The sequence below is a fragment of the Pseudopodoces humilis genome, chromosome 7, assembly GCF_049639895.1.
Source record: "Pseudopodoces humilis isolate 2021_Gansu_Grassland_sample_001 chromosome 7, ASM4963989v1, whole genome shotgun sequence".
Classification (NCBI taxonomy): Eukaryota; Metazoa; Chordata; class Aves; order Passeriformes; family Paridae; genus Pseudopodoces; species Pseudopodoces humilis.
Genome location: NC_142206.1, coordinates 7,219,907 through 7,243,196, shown reverse-complemented (window position 1 = coordinate 7,243,196; position 23,290 = coordinate 7,219,907). Strand labels below are relative to the sequence as shown.

Genomic DNA, 23,290 nt, shown 5'->3' with positions numbered 1-23,290 from the left:
CTCTGTGGCAACCAGGATAAATAAATAAATAAGGCGCGTGTGGCGGAGCAGGAGGCGCACAAGCCGCGGCGCTCCTCAGCGCAGCCCCGCCGAATATCCCTTAAGCGGCTTAGCAGCCGCGCTCCCGCTTGTTACCTGCGCGTCCGCAGGCTGGCTTAGAGCAGCCAGCCCCCTCGGCGGGGACCCCGGCAGCCTCCCCCTCTCTTCATCCCTCCCTCCTCCTCCTCCTCCCTCCCCGGCACTGGCGGTGGTTCGCTCCGAGCATCCAGAGCTCGATGCGAAGCCGCTGCTGGGCGCTGAATTTCGGCGGTGCCGGGCAAGGCCGGAGGCGGCTGTCCCCATCCCCAGGGCGGGCAGGTGTGTGACTGGCCAGCCCTGCCCGCAGCAGCCGAGCCATGCCGGGAGTGCTGTAGCCGAGCCGGAGATGGATGGTGTCAGCAGCAACAGGAACATGTCTTACAGTAGATGGAGTTACAACAGGTATCGTCTGTCTTGTTCTGGTTTGTTGGTTTTTTTCTTGTTTTTTCTTTTTATTTTTTCCGTTGCTTTTTTTCCTTCCTGGTATTGTAAAACCATCATGCTGTTTATATAAACTGAGATGGGGAAGCCCTCTTTAGGGAAGCAAAACCCTTTACTGATGCTGCTTTTCCAGTCTTGGGACGCCCTGTGTTCCCAGTAACTCCAGCAGCAATGTTTGATGATGTTTAGCAGGCGTTTGTCTGGAAACCAGGGTGGGAGTTTCACCCTGGGGTGGCCAGACAGGACCTGCTCCCAGCCCTGAATGCAAATGCTTCCCAGGCTCTCTCCTCTGAGCAGGGCTCTGGGATGCACTGATCACCTCAGCACTCACCCAGACTTCTGGAAGGTGGTCTGTAGGAGCTGCTGCTCAAAGCTTTCAACAAATATAAACTAAAGCTTGGGAAATGGAGGTGGCAGGGAGCCAGGATGTGGCTAGAGTGATGTTTCCAAGTAAGCAGTGTGTGCAGCTTGGGTACCACAGAGCTGAGACGGCTGGATTCGGTGTCTCATTGAGACAGTTGAAATATTACCACTGTGTTTCATACCAGTATGCGTGCTTTTCCTCTTCCCAGAAACAGAAGTTTATTGTAGCATTAGTTTTGATTTTATTTGATTCTTGGCTGTGATTGACAGGTTCTTCAAGCCTGGATTAAAAAAAAAAAAAAAACTTCATACTTTTTTTTGTTTGTTTGTTGTTTTGTTTTGTCTGTGTAAATGTCACACCTGAAATGGTAAGCATAAGCAGTATTAGCATCTCGCTGAATCACTACCACAAGCCACCATGATATTCTGGAGAAATAGCCCTTGGAAGTGTTTATCAGTGCTTAACCAGGTATTCAGCATTGCCCACACTCCCTGGATGCGTGGGTATGTATGTTTTATATGTGCATCCAGAGAGTTTCACTCATTTTTGGTGCATTCCCACTGCCTCAGCAGTAAAAATATGGATACAGTGGTGCCAATGGAACAATATCTTCTTTTAAAAAGATGGTTATGTGTTTATGTGTATGTAAAGCTGAGTTATACAACAAGCTGTGATTTTATTCATGCATTGTCCCATGCAGAGGATCCTTTCCATCTGATGCCACATCCTCAAAGAGCAGCAATGAGACCCTGAAGAGCTCAGTCTGTCCCATGCAGCCCAAGTTTACAGCAGCTTCAATATTCTTACCCTACAGTAAACAACCCAAACATTTCACACAAACTCCTCTTGGAGATTTTCTCCCGGTGTTATCACATCATGATGTAACCTTATTTATTACTTGCAGTCTATTTCTCCGGTTTTCAGTCTTCCTGACCCCAACAGAGAAGTCACTGATGAGTGTTCATCAGCCTTCGCCTGGGAACATTCTGCACTTGTGTATCCACCCTGCTTGGCTCTCCTACATCATCTGGGGGGATAAATACAACATTTCAGTGCCCAGGCTGGTTTTTTGGTGGCCAGTTTTCAGATTTGGGGATTTTTCCTAATAAATCCAACTGTGTAATATACATATATATTTATATAAGCACACACACACACATTTCAGTTCTGTGAGGATGAGGAATGAATCACGGCTTTTACTCACAGTCTTCTTCTGAAAACCAGTGCAGAGTTGCTCTCGCAGGCTGAGCCTGCCCTTCCATACTTGTCTTGTGCCCAGGTTCCTGGCAGAAGAAGGAACTAACTCTCTTTTATCCCAAACCCTGGTGGCTGGGATGCTTTTGGATCATGTCCCAGCTTCAGTCTCACTCACCAGTGGCCACAGAGGTCCCAGCTGCTCTCGGGGTAGCAGCTTCATGGCAGAGACATGTGGGGCAGCCCTGTGAGCAGCTAAGCACTGTGTGAAGGCAAACATCTTTTTCTTGGGAAAAAGAACACCTCCTCTTGTGTTGGCATCCATGAATCAGCACTGCAGGAATAGAGGGACAGGCTCAGTGGAGCAGGTTTGCTGCCTCCCATAAACACAACTGCATCCATAATTAAAAAAGAAACCAGGCATAATATATGAAATTAAACTAATGAAACTGAGGGTTTGGCCTTTGGACTCTGTAAGATGCATTCATGGATTTTTCCCCTTGGAAATGAGGGGAGTTGCTGTGTCCCTTCTAAACAGCCTGCACATGTGTATACAGCTTGCAGGTATTTTTCTAATGGGGTTTATTTGACATTTGTTGCATATCTCAGCATTTGGTCCTGTGATTGTGGTATTCCCTTAGGCTTGCTGGCCATGATAGCCACAGGTTGTTCCTGCAGATAATTTGTGTAACCAAGAGTGAGTCCAGTCACTTGACTGTGAAACTTGATGTGAGGGAGCCCTGTTGAGCATAGTCCCCCTCAGCTGCTCTCCTAACCAAGGGGAAGCTTCCCTCTCCCAGCCTAGACCAGTGTGTGTGTGAAAAAGAAGCAGGTGCAACTGGAAAAGGCTCTTAATGATCTTAATGAATGTTTGGCATTTCCACACCAGCCTCCAAAAAGCTGGCCTTATCTTGTGCACATCTTTGCCCTCCTCTCATTTTAGTGCTATTGTAATTCCCTGGTCACAGGACAGGCAGCAATTTAAAGAAAAACAGGGGATATTTTGATGATCCCAGAAACACTCAGGGGCTCTGGATTCAGATGGCTTCTAGAGAAAAAAAAAAAAAGCTTCTCTTTCACCTTCTGCCCTTGGTGACAAGCTGTTTATTGGACAGTTTATATTCAGTTCCTGTTCAGTTTCTTTTCCTGCTCATCATGCCTATGGTCCCTGGGTCTGCAGAAATGCTCATCTTCCAGGGCAGAGTGAAACTTGTTCTGTCCCAAACTTTCAGTGTTCAGTGCTGGTGCAGGTTTTGGCAGCTGGGCTAGTGCCCATCAGCACTCTTGCTGCCTGCCCCCAGCTTTCTCTGGGAATCGTGCAGGCTCTTGCTCTTGGAGATGCCTGAAACCTCCTTGTGTTGGTGCTCTGAAAATAGAGGTGGCAAGTGGAGGTTTTACCCAGTGCTTGTCATCATTCCCAGGTGGAAATGAAAGCTCAAAGAATCTTTAATATGTTAGGAAGGTGAAAATGACTGAGGAGCCATTCTCATGAGCTGGAACACTTGAGTCCTTCCTAGTGGTCACAGCAGCTGGTGACCTGGTGATTGTCAAATGTTTAAACCTCAACAACACCACCCAAATTTGACCACTGAAGGTCAAAATGGTGCTTGTGAAGGCTTGAGGGAGCTCTGATACCATTCATGCAGTTTAATTCAATTGAAGTACAATTTAGGACAGTGTGCAGAATTCAGTCAATCCATGGGCACAGAAGACCTGTTTGAAAACAAATATATGGGTAAGTACTGCAGAGTGGGACTCTGCAGTCCACATTTGGAAAAACTGTAAAAGGAATCAGTGTTTCTCCATGATTTTGCAACGTTTTTTCACAAATCAGTGGTCTGTGCTTAGCTCTCATGGCTAGTCCAGAAGGATTTCTTCAGGAGCAACAGGAAGTTTTGCAGAAGGAATGGGTAACCATTGCATCATACCTATGCATGATCAAAGATTTTTTCTTACAAAAAAACAACGAACCAAAAGCCACAGCAAAATATCAGATATGAAGTCATCCCTCCTTTCTCACATCTCTTCCTGACACCAATACACACATAGTTTTTCCCCCCTTTTCTCTCTTTATTTTGTCTCCAGACTTACTTTCTGTCTCTTTGCTGGAGGGCTTTAGCCCTCCCAACCAGCCATCCCAACCTCAGTAATTACCACAGTATGTAATGTGTGTGATAGAGGTTTTATCCACCAGCATTTGGAAGTGTATTTTGGGAAACCTACTCTCAGGATGTTTCAACTATTGGAGACAGCTTGAAACTTTTTTCTATTGATCTGTATCTTTGTTCTGTTCTGGATATCAGTGTTGTTTTTTACTTCCTTTTGAAGCTGTTATTTCTGGTTTTGCCTTTTTTTAGCTTGTGTTGAAAAGCTGTGACAGTGCATCTGGGTCATGGTGTTGGAGGGTTTCAGTCTTAGAGCTTTGTTTTTTTGAAGTTTTTTAGACTCTGCTTTGATTTTTCTGGGACATGCCTTCATCAATGAGTAAATAGGGGCTGTCCTCCAAACTTCATCCAAAAAAGTTGTCTTAGAGAAATTAAACTTTCTTTTTCCTTCTCTTCTTTGAAGTAGCATCTGTGAAACCCTGAAGCATGTGCAGGTTTGCTGCAGTGAGTGCACTTTAACTACACCAAAGAGCAGCTCCTCTCTATTTGCAGCCAAACCACCCTTCTCTCCTCTGCCTTCTTGTGTCTTCAGGTGTTTCCTCCTGGATGAAGTACCTTTAAAGTTGTAATCACTGGATAAAGGACCTGGGAGGACAAGAAGAGAAAGTTGTTCTATGGGACAAGAGGAGAGGTAGAATCAGCCAGCCCTCAAGAGAAGCCAGAATAAAACATTCCTGTAACAGATACAGAAACCCTTACAAGTTTATCAGTGTTGTGCATTTAGTTTGCTGGAATTAGGCTCTTAGTTTTTCTCTCATAATTAAGCATCTTAATTTCAATGACATAGGAGAAGCTGGAGTTTGGGAGTGACATTTTTTTCTTAAAGCTAAGGCACTAGGAATGACCTGAGGTTAGTTCATCCTCCCATGCTCAGGGCAAATGTTTTGCGTTGGTTGGCAGCACATCCTTGGAGTGTGTGGATTCTCCAGAGACTTATGACAGCCTTGCAGAGAGATGTGAGAGAGGAAACTTCAGCTCCTGCTTCCTTGAAGAAGAAATTTTAAAGCTTCTTAAACAAAAGTAGCCTGAGAATATAATTTAAACATACTTGGCTCATGTACAGTATGACAATTGTAACAAATGTAAGAATTTCTTCACTGAAAGAGTTGCAAGTACTGGAACTGGCTGCCCAGGGAGCTGGCTGAGTCTCCATCCCTGGAGATATTTAAAAGCCATGTTGATGTGACACTTGGGGACATGGTTTAGTGGTGGACTTGGCAGTGTTGGTTTAATGATTGGATTTGGTCTCCATGGTCATTTCCAACATAAATGATTCTGTGGTTGGTGTTTGGAGCAGTAAAAATCACAGCCAGCAGCTCAGTACTGAGAGTGAAGGGAAAGTTTTTAAAGGAAAGTCATTGTTACAGCTGGTCTTTGCTTTATCCGTAGTAATGTTATATATCCAGGGAACATAAGAAAAGAATTTTCAGTAAGAAGGAGAGAATCACTTGAGTCTTAGGTTGCAATAAAAATTGATGCAAAATATACAATCTTTTGTCAGTATGGTTATAGACCTCTGTAAAAGTTCCGAGGCCTCTGCAAAGCTTTGTGCTTAAATCCTGACTTCTTCAGGTTGTCTCTTGAACCATAAGGACAAGAAGCGTTTCTTTGGGACAGAAGGAGGAATAGGAAACCAGCAAAACTGTCTGTGAAGAGTGATAGAACACAAGAAGTGGTATGTGATGTACCACAAGAAATGCTGCTCTGCGTCTCTTATTGGCACTTCTCTCTTTCCTTGCTCTGTGGTCTTACCTCACGCTCTGTGTGAATGCCTTTTGTTACCATGGCTAAAAGGCACATTAAGTGCTTCGTCTCTAGGGCTGGAGTACAGAATTGTCACTCTCTGCTGTGCCTGAATCCATGCACAATGCAGGGAAGATAGAACACTGCAGCTCTGAGCTATCAGATACTCTTCGTGCTCTCACTGCAGCTCTCAGCATTAGATTATACCTTAAAGAAAAACCAACCACATCGTTCATGATCTGCATTACCATAAAAATAAAACCTTTTCTCTCTCCAATATGTAAATGCCTACTACTGATGGAAATCTGGGGAATAATGTTCATGGCTGAACACCAACAGAGATGGTTTTCCCCTTCTGAAATGCATCAGGACAGAAGAGCCATCCCAGCTGTTGACACAGTGGGATGTCTACTTGAGACAACCAGGCTGAGTTCAGCCAGCAGCCACCTGTATTTGTAGAAGAGGGATGTTAGCCAGTGCTTGGATATATCTGAAATGCTTGAATGCTGAGGTCAAGAACAGGGGAAGATTCCAAGAGCTTGTACAACAGCAAAGATGCTCCCAGAGGAGTACAGGTCTTTGAAGAACAAATTGTCAACAAATCAGCTCAAAATCAATTTCAAAATTCTTAAGTTGTAATTTATCTCTAGAAGTATACTACATAGATGATCAGACAGGTAAGTTACCTTGCTTGAAAAAAAACAATATTATTTCCTTATTTTTATGAGCTTTCTGTGTTGTGTGTTTGATTCCTTTTATCCTTGAGGTGCTGTGGTGTGTTACCGTCCTGTTACCGGGACAAACTGCCACACTGTGTCAAACATCCTATTACTTACTTACCTGTCCGATAAATGTGCGAGTTCAAATTCCTCCACCAATTTGTGGGTCCTCAGGGAGACAAGATCATGCTTAGATGTAATTCCAGAGGCAGTGCTCCTCTGTTTTGGAAACAGTCCACTTTGTTTTGAAGTTTCACTGTTTCATGCACCCCCAGCACCCTCCTCCTCCTCCATGCTGTGCATTTCTGCTGCCTGTGAACATAATGGACTGTATGGAGGGTGGAACAGCTCCCCATGGCCCCTCCAGGCACTGATGTCATTGATATTAAACTGTTGATCTGTTATTGAGGAATTGTGTGCAAGCTCACCTAGATTCACTCTTGTCTTTGCAGAGTTTGCTGGAAATCCTTTAAAACGTATTTTTCAAAGTGAAACTTTTCCAACTTGAAAATCCTGCTTGAAAAATCCTGCTCAAACATCTGCTGTGACTCCTGGAGTATCAAAGCCGATTCCTTACTGTGGCTTTTCTAAATATGCTCTCACAGGTTATCTTGCAGAGCTGTAGCCTAAAATCCTACCGAAAGCCAGGGAATTTGGTTGTTGAAAGCTGCTCCCAGAATGCTTTCTGAGGAAGGCTGTGTAAGGAAGAGGTCTGGAGGGACTGGGCAGGGGCTATCAGTCAGACTCAGTCTAGGAGAGGCTGGCTCCACACAGACTGTTTTGCCTGTCTGCAGAATGCTCTGGTTTCTAAGAATATAACTGTGTTTTTGTTTCATCCCTCACTTTTTAACACGGTACTATTGAAGTAGAACTGCATTGGCAGTTTCTGAAAAACTTCAGAACTTCAGAAACTGAAGTTTCTTCTTAAAGTTAGTTTATCACTCCATCATATTTCTATTAATTTTAAGTGGAAGAAATAAAGTGCTCTGCTCTTTAGTATCATTTGGCTAGTTTTAGGAAGAATAATGAAACTTGGGCTTTGTAACAGGGTCTGGTAGAATGGAGTTATCATCTGGATTATGAAACTGTGCACTCAGAGCAGAAAAGATTTTTTTGGTAGGAAGATGCAGATGATTCCAAAGCAGGAAATGAAGAGAGTGGCCAGTAGGGAAAGTGGGAGCTGTTCGTTATTAAACACTGTAGAGCAGATGAGCTGATTTTTATGTACATGTGAGGCAGTGCTGTGACCAAGAATGACATATGTGGTCAGTGGATTTGGTTTGGTTTATTTAGGTGTGTCTGAGTAAATCTCAGAGGAGCTAACTTGCAGGGTGCAGATTTCTGGAGGGGAAGAAAGAAGCAGCCTTCCAAATAGTGGATAGTTTATAGCCTTGTTTTGCTAGCAGTGCAAGTGAGTGACAGGTAAATGCTGAGAGGGAGCTGGGAATCAGTGGGATTGGGGCAGGACTCCAGTGTATTGTGTGAACAGAAGACTTCAAGGTGTTGGCAGTAGCTTTCCTTCCTTGGCATTCTGTCCTCCAGCAGGCCTAAAATCCAGACACTGATGGATAAGTGTCTCCTTCTCTTGGAAGCTGTGATGTTGCCTGCTGTGTTTTCTCCCCACCTGTGTTCTTGGATGTGCACAGATACCCTGCTGCATTTTCCCAGAAATTGCATTACCCACATCATCACCTCAAATTTCACTCCTCCTTTCACCTTCAGCATGTGCCAGATACACTTTTGTTTCTCTCTGGCACGCTTCATTTTTCTTCTCACCTTCCTAGAAATCCCTTGCATGTATTTAATTAGCAAGGATTTTGAAATTCAGTGTGGGCCACTCACGCAAGAAGCAGAGGAGCCAGCCTGGGCTTTGAACCCTAGCTGAGGCCAAAGTCCACTTAAGTCCCTTCTTACAACCCTTCTGTTCTTCTGCTAATCACACTAAGAGGATTAGCTCCAGGAGTATGGGATGTTGGATACTACAGCCAAAGATGTTCATAGCAGACTCCGGGCTATTTTCATTCATCCTTTTGCAAATGTGAAATGATTCCTGAAGCAATAAGTGTATTGAGATCCAAGGCAATTTACTTGTGCTTGGAATGCAGGTGTATAGATAGCAAGGAAAGGAGCTTTGAACTAAAAAATAAGAACTAGTTTAAAATCAGAGCTGACAATTAATGTTACAGATTTGTTGAAATCCAGAGATTTTGTTTCCATTCTCCACTTGTGTTTGGTAGTTGTATTACACAGGTGTTGTCTGCTCTCTCTTATGAAAAATAATGAGCAACCACACAATACTATACTGCTTTTTTTTGATGTCTGAATTATACCTTAGGTGAAGGTGTACTCCTCCCATCAGCAGTGGGTGCAGGTGGGCTGCTCTTTGCAAGAGAGCTGAGGCTAAGCCACAGCCATTTATGTTTGCAATTTTCAGAGCTCCTGGAGCTGAGCTTCAGTCCTACTATAGGGATTATTAAATATATCATCTCAAATATGGCATCATTAAGTGCAAATACACTGCTTTTTACCTCTGAGACTGGGAAGGAAGGTGGTGATATTTTCCTGATATTTACTGTCTCCCCTGGGCATCGGGTCTTGGCTGCCAATAAGGCAAAAGGCCTTGCTGTCTGCAGCCCCTGGAAACCCCCTGTCTTGTGCTCCTGGAAAAGTGAAGCCAGGATTTGTCCACTGGGCATCCTCCTGGGTGGGTTGGGACTGCAGGCATCTCAAATGTGCCTGGGAGGGAAACTGAAAATCAAATGTGGTGATCAAACTCTGTTTTGTTCACTGTAATGTCTTTATGATACATTATTTGCATTTGATTCATTCACTGGGAAATCTGCATGGGCTAATAGGTTGTTTTAAAATGTAATTCAAGTAAAATAACTGCAAAAGCAGAAGCATTTGTTTTGCTTATCCCTTGCAGTGAGGTTTTCCTGTTGTTTTGGCTGAGCTGTAGATTTGTTAACATAAAGCAATAAGATGCTGAGTTAAGAGTCAAAAGAAACCTTGCTCTAAGGGTGGGAGACAAGGATCTGTTCCCATCCCGGTACACAAAAATGCACTTGTATAGCTGCAAGCTTTCACTGTTAATTAACAAGTGTGAGTGTTCTGCAGTGCTTCTCTGGCCATCCCATGGAGCATTCCCAGCCAGCCTGGGGAAGCTGTGCTGTGGGAACAGCCCTGCATTGGGGGTGCAGGGTGACGCCGAGTGCAGTTTGTGTGATGCTAAACTCTCTTGATAGAGGAAGCTGTGCATTTATCTTTGACTCAAACTGATTCTTTTGGCATTGACAATTATCTTCCTGTTAAAAATCTCTCTTTGCTTTCACCTTGCCCCTGTTGAGCTGTGGGATCATCTCTAGCCTATGAAGTATGTGCCTAAATCCCTTTCCTGTGTCTCTTATGAATCATGCCAAGAACAACATTGCAAAGAATATTCATTTGCATCTTATCCTTTACCTTCCTGGCTGATTATTTGGTCCAGACTTTGTCACAAAGAGAAGCTGCTGGTATTTTTATGCATATATTCTTCGGATGTACTGTGCAGCATAAAAGTACTTGTGCCTCCAGTAGCAGTGTGATGCTCCAGCAGTGGTGTGAGGCTCTGAATGTATTTGAAATTCTGGCTTCTTTACCAACAACTGCTTTTTTTCTGCAGTTGTAATGTCCAAGTTTAGCTTTTTGATGCCATCTCAGTCACAGTGCAGCTGTACAAAAATTCTGAATTCTGTGTACAGTAAATGAAGCATGAACATTTCAATGTCAATGCTGGAAATATAATCTTTTTCTTTTTTTTTTTTAATTAAGTTTCTCTTCACCACTCTTGTGTAGGTAGTTGGCAAGTCAGGGTAGATGACTTGGATAAGAATAGGTATGGAGAGAGGGAGTAATAAAACAGATTATTTAGCAGAGAACAATACTAGAGCCCTTTAATGATCCTTTTCTGAAATATCTCAGATTGAGTCTTTTAATGTGGTGAAGAAATTATGCAAAAAGTTTCCTAATGATACATGAATTGTGTCCACAAGTACTGTCAACTTTTTTCATGCATAAGTTACCAGAGGTCTATAAACCATAACTTATGCACCATTATAACTTGGGCACTGTCAAGTTTTTTCTGGGCATAAAGTACAGCAGTTTTATAATTTTTTGAGGGTTTTGGACACCCCATCCCTGTGCAATGAACTATTCCAATATATGCTCAGATCGTGCTGTCTGTGATATGGGGTGACTCTTCTTAAATGCTTATTAGTCTGACTTAAAATTCACCCTTGCCTGGATGCTGTGCACAAAGCTTTGCTAAATGAAAGAAAAAGAGCACAGGTACCAGGGGAAGGTCTCACTGTAGAGGTACTGATTGTTTAAATTTGAGTTCAGCTTTGTTTTGGTTACAGACTTTTGGGCTGACATTTAACAGCAGCCTTGTGCTCTCTGCCCTGGCCCCAGATGGGCTCCAGTCTATGGATGTAAAAAGAAAAATAATCTGTAATAGAAGACACAGAACATGGCTGAGCAAACTAGAAGTGTTATCCAGCATGTCTTAGGGAATTGGATTGCTGACATCAACCAGCCACCCTCCATCTTTTGCTCACCTGTGTGTAGGAGGGATGTTCTTTATTGGATGTTGGAAGAGGGAAAGTCTCTAGAATTAGATGTTTAGAGTGAAGTTCACTCCATGACACTCCCTGAGAGCTGCCAGAGTGGTCCTTGCTCTGCCACTTTGTCTGTTCTGTGACTGGGAATTTCACCTTTTCTTTGATGCTTTTCAGACACCTGGACATTCTAGGAGACTTTTACTGCCTCTAGATGAGCTTTTTTGTTTTACCAAATCTATATTCTCGTCCCTTGGTCTGGAAAAGTGTTGGTGCAGGAAACAATACAGGTGCGTTTAACAATACAGGAAGTTTAGAAAGACAGTTTGTTTACTTCCATCTCTTTCAAATCTTCTCCTTTGTATTTTTTTTTTCCCTACTTTACTGTTTTGTCTTTTTTTTTCCAGTTTCACTGCAGTAAAACTGTATCCCTGGTGATGGACCATAATATAAAAACCCAAATAGGCATTATTTTTGATTCACCTTAGCAGTGGACAAGGCTAGAGAAAATGAGGGAGGATCTTCACAGCTTTTCACTTCCCTTAGCTGTTTCATGAAGGATTCAACTGCCTCCTGTATTAAATCTGTGCTGTCTTGATAGTGCATTATCTGACACTTGGCCAGAGAAACACGAGCTGCTATTTTGAGGTATTAAATCACATTCTGAAATGTTATTACAGTGTGGTGGTTGTGCAGTGGGAGCACGGCTTTGCGGAGCTGGAAGCCTTGCAGGGTCAGTGGTGGGTGAGCAGCCAGGCACCTCTGCAGCACAGGAAAGCCCAGATGAGCAGATGGAGAGGAGCCCTGCTGAGAAGGACTTGGGGATAACGATGGATGAGAGGCTGGACATGACCTGGCAATGTGTAAATGTGCACTTGCATCCCAGACATTGTCCAGATCCTGGGCTGCATCCAGATCCCCATGGGCAGCAGGGCAGGGAGGGGGTTCTGCCCCTCTGCTCTGCTCTGCTGAAATCCACCTGCAGTGCTGCCCCAGCTCTGGGGTCCCAGCACAGGGAGGACAGGGTCCTGCTGAGGTGAGTCCAGAGGAAGCCACCAAGATAATCAGAGGGATAATCAGCACCTCTTCTATCAGAAAAGGCTGAGAAAATTTGGATTGTTCACTCTGGAAAAGAGAAGGCTTCAGGTCACCTCACTGCAGCCTTCCAGTGCCTGAAGGAAGAAGATGGAGAGGGACTTCTCACAAGGCCATGTAGTGACTGGACAATGGGGATGGTTTCAAAATGAAAGAGAGTTGTTTTAGATTGGATATTTGGAAGAACATTTTTAGTGTGAAGGTGCTGAGGCACTGGCAGAGGTTGACCAAAGAAGTCGTGGATGCCTCATCCCTCGAAGTGCTCAAGGTCAGGTTGGATGGGGCACTGAGCAACCTGGTCTAGAGTTTCCTCTGGTTTCCTCTGCCTGTGGTAGCGGGGTCAGACCGAGATGATCTTTAAGGTCACTTCCAACCCAGTGCTTTCCATTTCCTCTGTGATTCCCTGTACAGGAAATGACATGGGCAGAGGTGTTGATGTCCTGCCTTTCCTGTCCCCTACTCTCAAAATACCTGTTACCAAAGGGTAGAGGGAATGGGGGAATCTTCCTCCCAAACATGCTCCCAATTCCTACTCTTGAGTTCAGCTGTGCTAAGCTCAGGCAGCTCCCCTGCCTCAAATCCTGCATGCACATTCCTTTTTTCCCCTCTACCTGCCCAAAATGTGTCCTATTCACCTGCCTTGCTCAGTGTTGTAAGAAATAATTCCTTCCCATTTTTAATTAAATCAATTCCAGAGCTCTAATTAATGGAATAAGCACACTTGCTGGCTTAAGACACTCACCAGAAACAACATTTTCATCTTGAGGTGAGATCTCTTCCCTGGAGTTTGCATCCTGAAACCCCCAAAATTTGGGTACAGGACCCCTCAAACACCCAAATTTGAGCTCTGGAACCCTGAATTTTGGGTCCTGACCCCACAAATTTTAGGGTTCTGACCCCAAATTTCCGCCCCCTCCAATTTGGTGTCCACACGCCCCATATCCTCGCATTTAGTGTCTTGAATACCCAATTTAGCACCCAGGACCCCGAAATTGGGTGGTTTTGTAGGGTCCTGGACATCCCAAACACCCCAAATTTTGGGCTTCTGACGCCATATTTTGGGATTCTGGTCCCTCCAATTTCCTGCCACCCCCAGAGCCCCCAAATTTGGGATCCCAGCTCCCCCAACCCCCAATTTTGGGGTCCAGCTGACCCCAAATTCCAAATTTGGGCTTTTGAACCCTGAATTTCAGATCCTGACCCCCCAAATTTTGGACTCCTGACAATAGTGTTGGTGGATAAGAGGGCAGGCAGCTCCTGGGACATATCACGGGCATCGCTGAAGTTGCTCAGCGCTCTTTGAGGCAGAGCTGCCTGGAAACTTAGGAAACATATCTGCAGAAAATGGATTATCCTTCGCCCTCCAGATGCTGTGAGAGCTGTGAGGAATCCAGTCTTGGGCAGTTCTCCTGCAAATTTTCCCCCATTTTGGGCTTGCTTGATGAACAAGCCCCCGAGTGGCTGTTTGGTTCCCAGGAATAAGTGTTAGGAAGAGGTGTTACTCCAGAGTGTTCAGTCACTCAGCACTGAGCCCCTGTGGCAAAAAATAGCTTTATGTAGATTGCAGGAGGTACTGAGAGGAAGCTGAATCCCCTGAGGCTCTTGTAGGAGGGGGAATGAAAAGGCTTTTTTGTCCGACTATGTCATACTCATGCAGTCATGCCAAAGCACAGTGGTGCACTGCTCCTGCTTTTCAGAGGCCTCCAGATGCATTGTTTGTCTCCAAAAACAAGATAGCTGGAAGTCACAGAGATAAATGACAGAGCAGGCTTTCCTCCCTCCCTACAGGTCAAGCCTTTCCAAAGAAGAATAAGGAAGCTGCTAACACGGGGCTGGGATTTCTTCCTGAGACGTGCCAGATCCAGAAACTTTTTTTTTTTTCTCACTCGGTGCATTTTTTTTCCTATAATAGAAACTGTCATCTGTAATTGAGACTATCACATTGAAAAGTGAGAATGGTGCAGAAGTGTACATAATTTAACTTATTCTGAGCCTGCTCAACCCCCTTGCTAAAACAGACAATGGTTTTAGTAACCCTATCCAGTCCTTTCCAGCCAGCTGTAGGTTCTCCTGTAAAAACAAGGCAAATCTCCACCATTTAAACTGCAAGGCAGGGGGAGGGATGGTGGACACTGGGTTGCCTCCCTCAGTTTGAGCTATGCCTGTTGTCTTGGTCATGGATATTTTCCTTTATTTTTTATTGATTTATTTTAAAGCACAGGGCAGCAGCAGTGCAGGTGGATGATGCTCTCCATCTTAATGTGGCACAGTGGCCCCAGCACAAACCTCAGTTTTTTTTAAACATGCTTTTTAAAATGTTGTTGTGTAAGTTGGGGTTTGTTTCCAGTGAGTTGCAGGTGGGATTTGGAGAAGCAGCTTAATACACCTATTACTGTGTGTAACCACATCAGATTTGGCTGACTGATGTTGGTAAAATACCACTCCTTTCCTACACCATGCACTAAAGAGCTAGACAGATAAAATAGATAAACCAACAATTTTTCATGGGTTTATTACCACTTTATTATCTATGACCCAACAGAGGATTTTAATTAGCCCTCCACAGGGTGCAGATTTAATAGAATACCATTTTCTTTGTTAAGGTTTCAGTGTATTTCAGATTTCCAAGAAATGGTCCTTGAACTCCAGTTCAGCACTGGCTGTATTAAAGTTGTTCGTTACTAAGTCATTGAAAGAGGTGGAGGATAACTCACATTCATCTTGTAAACCCTTTTGATTTTGTAGATGCAAAAGGCAGAAAACTTGAAGCAGACAGAAGGAACATGACATTGTATTGAAGGCTTGGTGGCCTTTTATAATCACAAAATCACTGAGATGCTTCTGAAATATTTTTTAGCTCCTAGTCTGTCCTGTGTGGAATGGCTTCTGTTATTAGCAGTTATCTTTTATCATAAATATGTCTCTCAAGTCACCTAGAGCTGCCAGGTATACACAATAACACCCTCTTTGGTGTTTAACAGCAACTGGAGGAGATGCTCACTGCTTTACTGTCACTAATTAGGTAATTGCTTCATCTGGGAGATATGTCGCTTATTTTTCAGATGCTTGATTTTTCAAGTGAGTTGACTTTAAAACCAGGTCACTTGAGTTCACTTTTTTAAACCATGGTTGAGTAAACAAGTTTGCAAGTATTGGTCTTATATTTTATGACAAATTTCCCAATTAGATTATTATTGACCTGTGATTTAGGCAGAACATCAGTCTACTAAACAAATCCAGGTATATTTTTCAAATTTTCACTGGTATACTGTGAGTGAGCTTAGTTGATCAGTCTTTGTAATTCTTAATATAAAAAGCATATTTAGGATTAAAAAAAAAACAACTCCAAAACCTAAATTAACAAGAGATCTAGAATTTTAAACGTGTAGGAAATCGGTAACACTTTAGCTAAAGGCTGAAAAAATCCCAGTCTGATTAAAAAAGCACTGAAATCCCTTGGTCTCCTGAAAATGCTGCATGCAGCTCTTCATCCCTGTGTCATTCCTGATCCTCTGACAAAGAAAAGATAAGCCTGATACTTGCACACACAGGTTGGAAAGGAGAAATATGAAAATAGGCACAAGCCCTCATGAGAATTGCAAACAGAAGAGTTCCTCTGGTCTGTGACACGCAGGACAAGTGATGTGGCTGAGGCTGTGCTTGGAGGCCTGTGCAGCCTGAGGTTGGTTGGTGAGACATCTTGCTGTGTTTAGCTGGGTCTTGTACCCCACTGGACAACAAAATAGACAGGGAAATTATTCATTATTCATTAAGGATCCCCAACTCCTTGTAAAGGAATGACTGAGCCCTGACAGCCCTCCTGGTTGACTTGTAATCGACTTCAGGGCAATTAAAAGTGACTTAAACTGGGCCCCTACACCCAAATAATGATGGGCGATAAGAAAAATTGTGGCAAGTGAAGCTAAGCTAGCATGTGACTAAGCTAGAATGAGCATTTTCTAATTCCATAGGAAAATGTTTCACAATCCAGCCCCTTGCTCACACTAAAAATACAGAGGCTTAAACACCAGAAACTTCAGTGTGTTTGTGCAGTCCCTCAACAAATAAGAAAATTTTAATCCAAAATCTCCATTGGAGCAGGATATATCTGTATGAAAGAACAAAATAACTTTTCTTTAGGGCACTTTTAAGCAGGGTCATGCTGGAATTTAGCAAAATTTGTCAGTGTTTGTAAGAGAGCAGAATAAACCAAAAGCCTTCACCCCAGCTGCAACCCAAATCATCCACATCCTTAAAACAGTTAAAATATGCTTTAAAATGCAGAAAGATGGTCAAGCAGAATAAATGGGTATTTTATTTAATTATGATTGCACTGCTTGAAATACATTGGGGAAATGAATAATTAATATCTCATAAGACTGGCTAAATTTGGAGGGGAAAAAGTTCAAATATTTTCAAGGGCCTATAAATTAGTTTAAATAAAAAATGTCTATATACTACTGTGATTTTCCTTCCCTCTCCTCACTGATCCTTCAATACATTTTGGGCATGCATTTTCTAAAAGTGCAAATATTCTAAAAGAAAACACAGTGCAAGAAATGTTTAAAATTGGAAAGAAACACAAGTGCCTTGCTCCATCAGGAAATGGAGTGTAAATTCTATGTGAGCAACACAGTGAAATTCCTCCCACATTACATCAGTGATATCCCCCAAAAGATGGTGACAGTGTAAACAGAGGATGCTGTGTGCAAACCATGGAAGGGCTGTACACAGTCATGTTCTGTGGATTCCTATCATGCTGAGACAGGGTTATTTCTTTTGCCAAATTATTAAAAATATTTTTCTTTCTCTGTGTGGAGTAACTGTACTCAGCTTTTTGAGGTGGGCAAGTGCAAAGTCACTCTGGCTTTCCACATACCTAGCAGAAGATTTTACCCTTTTAACTTGCAATTTTTTGGGTGTGGCCTTCCATGTCTGCTGGCTGGTTGTGCTGTTTAGCACGTCCCAGGTATGGCCAGAGATTGTTGCCCTGACAATTCACTGCTGCTGAATCAGACCTGTTGTCTAGGCAACTGCCTTCAGCTGGGAAACCATGAGTTAAAAACCAGAATCTTAACAGTGTGAGCTCTCCAAGGGTGGCCTCATCAACACCTGGGGCTCTCCTAAACCTTAACTTTTACAGGTGTGTTCTGTAAAGATGCAGCCCGAGGGCATGAAGGGGAGTGTGGCATCAACAAGGGCTGACAGATGATTTACTACAGTGGAGAGCTGCTGCCTCCTCCACAGCACAGGGAGGAGGGGGCAGATCTGACTCCTGGGCAGGGACTCCAGATCCCCTCAGAAGGATGCAGAAGGTGGAGTGGAAACACCAGGTGCCCTCTTGTGCCCTGCAGATGTCTGGTATATCACTAAACGATATAAAATGTCAAAGTCTTTCCCATCTGTTAAAATTTCTGTGCTGGGCAGAGCAGCCTTTTATAAGGTCCAGCACAGACAAGGGAGACGGTTTGCCAGCAGCGGGGCCTGACTCATGACTGTGCTTCCATGTGCTTGAGGATTATAAAAAAGAGGGAGAGAGATGTTTTACATGGGTTGGTAAGTGATAGAAAAAGAGGGAATGGTTTTAAACTAAAAGAGGAGAGACTTAGATTGGATATCAGGAAGAAATTCTTTGCTGTGGGGGTGCTGAGGCTCTGGCACAAGTTGCCCAGAGAAGTTTAGGCTGCCCCATCCATGGAAGTGTTCAAGGCCAGGTTGAATGGGGCTTTGAGTAAACTTGCCTGCCCATGCCAGGGGCTTGGAACTAGATGATTTTAAATTCCCTTCCAACCCAAGCTTTTCTAGGATTGCCAGCAGAGCTCTCAAAAAGAAGACGGAGCAAATGCAGTTTCTGGCCTTTCAGTGTAGATGCACTCTGCACACTGCTTGATGGCACGTCCCAGTCCTGGGGCCACCCTGGTATAAAGGAAGATGACAGAGGACACAAAGAGATTTTCTTGTTCTTTGATGCACACATATTCATAAAAGTTACAAATAGCCTAGCTGCTTCTAACACAGTAGTGGCAAAGTTGCTCACTCAGAATCACGTGAAATTAGCTCTGACATGAGAGTTTCACTGCAGGTGCTTTCCAGTGCACAGATGGGCAGCTGCAAAACAGCATGAACCAGGAGTATTGAACCTGGAAAATTCACAGTGAATGTGTGTGTCTGTGTGTGTATATACTGAGCTTTGGCAATTCTGGTTTTACACTATGTAGCAATGTGCTGAACTGATGAAGTTTCAGGAATTTGTGTAAGTCATAGAAAAATATTACTGCTGTCTCCCGAGTCTGTGGCTGTTCTGAGGGTGTCTTTTTCTAGACTTGTGCTCTACCTGTGAGGGTGCAGCTGTGGGAACTGCAGAGGGTCTGTATGAGGGAATTCATGGGGTGATGGTATAAAACAGAGATGCTGGGCAGAGAATGCAGGTAAAGCCACCAGGGTAAGGAGCAAAATACAGGAATATGGGTAAAAGAGCCAAAAAACCACATCCAGCATCCTCTTGTGGAGGTTTAAACACAGCTTCCTCCCTGGGTCTGCTCCATCTCCAGGGCCTCAGCTTTTTACTTCTGCCACTTGTAAGCATCAGTAGAAATAAAAAAAATATCTCTTTTCAGAACTGGCACTACCTACTGAGTGAAACTTCTAAGCTTCCATGACGCTTTGTCCCGCTAAATATGAAGTGATCTCTCCAAATTTATGCCAGATATCTGTCTTCTGCAATTGTGCTGAAAATCTTTGTGGCCAGATAGACACTGTAGTATGAGCTTGAAAAGATAGTCATAGAAATGGAGAAAATTATAGTTGTTGGGAATAGAATAATAAAATCATAGAACAGTTTGGGTTGGAAGGGACCTTTAAAGTCTAGCTTATCTTATTCAAGCCTGCTGCGATGAGCAGGGATATCTTGAACCAGATCAGGTTGCTCAGAGCCCTGTTCAACCTGGCCTTGAATGCTTCCAGGGATGTGGCAAATAAAATGTGACCACAACTAACCCCTGTAACAAATGTCTCGATGCAGACAGATGAGGTATATTCCATATAAACCTGTAGAAATTGTTACCTGAGACCTCTGAGGCGGAACAGGTTTTGCTGCTGTGCTTCTACCAGAGCCATCAACAATCTTGGCAGTTCTAGTTTCCTGCTGAAATTGAAATGTTTTGTGGGAATTGATTAGTTACTGCTAATAATCTTGACAGAATGCTGTCAAAACATGTTGTTTTGATTTCTATGGAATATAGGAAGCAAGTCAAAATGAATCACTGCTGCTTGAAACAGCACATTTTGGCACTTTAAATTTAGTGTTCTCAATTCTTCATTAGAATGAGTTCTTAGCAAAAAAAACCCAAACAAACAATAATTTGAAAATTCTGCAATAACAAATTTTTCCCAGTGGATTCCATCTCATATAGTTTTCTTTCCTTCTCAGCTTATATTTTAACCATATATCCAAGGCATATCAAAGAAAATTAAAAATGAAGATCACTGATGTGTGTAAACCCTTTATATGAATGTACTATTAGCTGCAGACTTAAAGACTTAAAATATATTGGCTATTTTAATTGATGCTTAGCCACATTTAGGGGGGAAAAATAATAATCCCTTTTTAGTCACATCTACTGAAATTTTGGAGGGCATTCCTAGGAATGTGTTGTGCCTGAGATGCTGAGAAAGATTTTGATTCTGCTTTTCAGAGACACCAAATTCATTTTTTACTCTAGGAAAAGATTCTACAACAGACCTTCTCAAATGTGTTGCTGATTTCTTTATCAGGAAAATGTAGCCTGTTGTGGCACAGGACCCCATCCCAGCTGTAGTTTCCTGCTGTACTACAAGAGGATTCATGGGATCTGAAAGGAAAGCAAGGGGTGGGGGGGGAGTCTCCTTTTTTTTTCTACAGTGCAATGTTTATTTTGTCATTAAATAGGTGCAGAGGAGTGATACAATTAATATTGGAAGAGACGAGGGAGAATGGTAAAATCCACTTGGGGCTGGGAATGTGTGAGTAAAGTGCAGGGAACAGCTCAGGACCTGCACCCACAGACACACAGGATCTGGCACTTTTCAGACATCTAGGCGGCACCAGCTTGCATCTTTTAGAAGTTTGGTTGAGCTCAGAAGGTTCAGGCTCCCCTTGCTATTTTAGGAATTTCTTCCCCTGTTGCAGTCCCATGGTAAACCTTCCCCTGCTGCAGTAGCTGTGCTCAGCATTGGATTTCAGCAAAGACCTGGAAGTGTAACACAGGGGTCTTGGAACAGTGTGTGCACTGAACATCAACAAATGCTGGATTTTTCAAAACAGAAAGTGAAAAAGGAAATGGTTTGGCTCATTCCACTGAGCTGAAGTCTGTGGAAGAAGATTGTTTATTCCTCTGGGCATGAGGAAGCATTTTGTGCAGATTTGCTTTAGACTTCTGAACAAAAATGACAGAACCACCTGGGTATCACTTCTTAAAAAAAATCTCAGTGAGAAATAATCATTTATGGCAGCATTTAATTGTAACTATAAACAAGATTTATTCAGCAGCTTTACAGCCATTTGCCTTTTGAAGAGGTTTTTGTATCTGTAAACATCTCCATCTGTTTCTGTGAACCGTGAAGCTCACACAGCATTTCCAGACTTCTCATGAAGGGCAGCTGAAGAAGCCGAGCACAAAGGTTTTTAAAATATCACTGTGGCTTGTGCAGGAATTCTGCAAGCATGGCAGGGCAGGTATGTTATCAGCATGCTGCCTGATGCTTAGCATGCAGACAAATCCAAACTCACTTGCTGCTGGCATTAAATGAGTGAGGGAGCTATTTTGGCTCAAATATTTAACAAATACTCTGTATGCTGTATACTATACTAAGGATTAGGATAACGTTTGTCATTGCAATCATAGCAGCCATTATTATTTACATTCTGGAATTGATATTCCCAGTTTCACTTCATTGCTTGACGGCTTTATTTACCTTCTCCTTCTCTGTATTGTTTTCTAGAGATGTAATGAGAATTGTGATTTTCTGGGTTAGTGTCAGTGTGAATTATTCTAAAGGAAATTTAGGTGTAGAAGCATAACTTTTTGGATATTGTAGTCTATCAGCTAAGTCAAGTTGCAAGGTGGGATGTAGGAAATTTGCTGTGCATAAAGTGGGAGGAAGAAATATTCTAAAATCCAATCTGCAGGTTAGGACAACCCTAATTGGTATTTTCTGCACATATTTAATGTGAGGCTGTTTTAGAAACTAATGTAACATGGAATGCAATCTGCATTCCCTTCAAAATTAAGATGTTAGCACCTCTATCAATAAGGGATCAAATGAGAAGCCATATTGAAATATATCAAATATTTCATATCCATATTTTGAATCTCCTTATGCCTTCAAACTCTCCCTCAGTGCTCCAGCTGCGGAAAAACTCACTTATTGTTCTAACTGAAACAAACAGCACTTTCTTTATGGGCAGATTGTGCTGCCAGAGAGTTTTTAGCTGGAGCATTTGCCAATTTTCCTAGCGAAGTTTGGTTTCATGACAGGGTAAAGAGTTGGTTGAGGCAAGCAATCATGCAGCTGGGTGCCTACTAGGTTATGGCAGACCTATCTGTAAAGTCCATTGAAACCCACAGTTCTGGTGTGGAGGGAGGAGGAGGGAAAGGAAGGATGGAAGGGTTTCTGTGGGGTCAAAAATTGTCGCTGTTATCAGCTGCATTGAGTCCAGATCCTGGCATCTGGAAGGGGGTGTAATGGGCAACTTGTTTTATTTGGGATTCCAGGCAATTATTCTGAATATTAAAAAAAACCCCTCTTTGTGTCTAAGGCTGTTAAAAGCAGCATTTTGTGCAAACCTCAGCTCAAGTAATTGAAAGGGGATTTTCTCCCCTCATGGTTTTCCCTTGGTATTTTCAGAAAGCATAATATTTGTGTATAAATACTTGCTCTCAAAGGATTTGTGTGGTTTGCCAAGGTCTGTTTTCCTTTCTTATTTAGGGGGAAAAAGAGAAAGCCCTACGTATGATGAGCTTTTCCTCTCCTCCCAGTTTAGTGTGTCCTTAAGCCTCAAACTGTTTTATAGTACAAGAACTAGAAGTCAGAGCAGACCAAGCTAGTGGGAGACATGATCAAAACAAGGAAAAGGAAGTGGGTTTTCACACAGCAGGCAGCAGAGCTGCTTGCCAGAGAAAACTGTGGATGTGAAAGTTTGTCATATGGATCCAGGAAATACCCTGAACTGAAAATACTTGAAGGCTGAAAAGAGAAGTATCACTTTTAATTTTTAATTTTATTTTTTATTAATTTCAATACATATATTTGCCTCATTAATTTTTTTCCTCTGTGTGTCCACGTTTGCTTGTGCTGCAGACAGGATGCTGAGCCCCTGGGTCTGAGGCTGCATGGCACTCTGCTGCTCTCCCTGCATTTCACACTCCTTGGTGTTTCCATGGCTTTTATGGAAACAGAATGACACCCCAGAGGTAGCTGTATGCCAGCATGTGCTGATGTAATCCCTCTGGGATGAAAGGAGCTCTTTAAGTAAGCACGAAGTCATGTTCTAACCTAGCACTTGTGATGAGACAGTGAAATGATTTACAGGCCAATAAATGTGAGTAACTCTCGGCTAGCAGTTCTCTTGCAGCTATCCACACTTCAAGCAAACAAGCATTACTCTCTGTAGCTCATAAATTCCTACTGGAATAATAATTGAAAGTGATAAGGCTCTTACCTGGAAATCTCTGTATGGACAATAGAAGCTCCTCGTTTCCCAGACAAAAAGAAGGAGCCATTCAAGCCGTCAAGTTGGGGAAGAAACACAAATAGCATGGACAGAGAGGGATTCTCTAGTGCTGGATAATCCATCTCCTTTCTAGATCCTTGTGGGCATTTTACATGCCTCCATGTGCTCCTTCACTTCTGCCTGAT

At 42.9% G+C, this 23,290-nt stretch overlaps 1 protein-coding gene across 4 annotated transcripts in view; it reads left to right on the top strand.

The window, feature by feature from the left end:
- The first annotated feature begins 265 nt into the window (after positions 1–265).
- TUB (TUB bipartite transcription factor) overlaps positions 266–23,290 on the top strand; it is a 145,687-nt gene continuing 122,662 nt past the window's right edge. For 3 of the 4 annotated variants that reach the window (XM_088058235.1, XM_088058236.1, XM_088058234.1), the window contains exon 1: positions 266–480. In XM_088058235.1, the coding sequence (XP_087914361.1) occupies positions 425–480 (56 nt within the window). In that variant the 5' untranslated portion in view covers positions 266–424. The remainder of the gene's footprint in view (positions 481–23,290) is intronic. The other variant, XM_014257889.2, reaches the window with a different exon arrangement.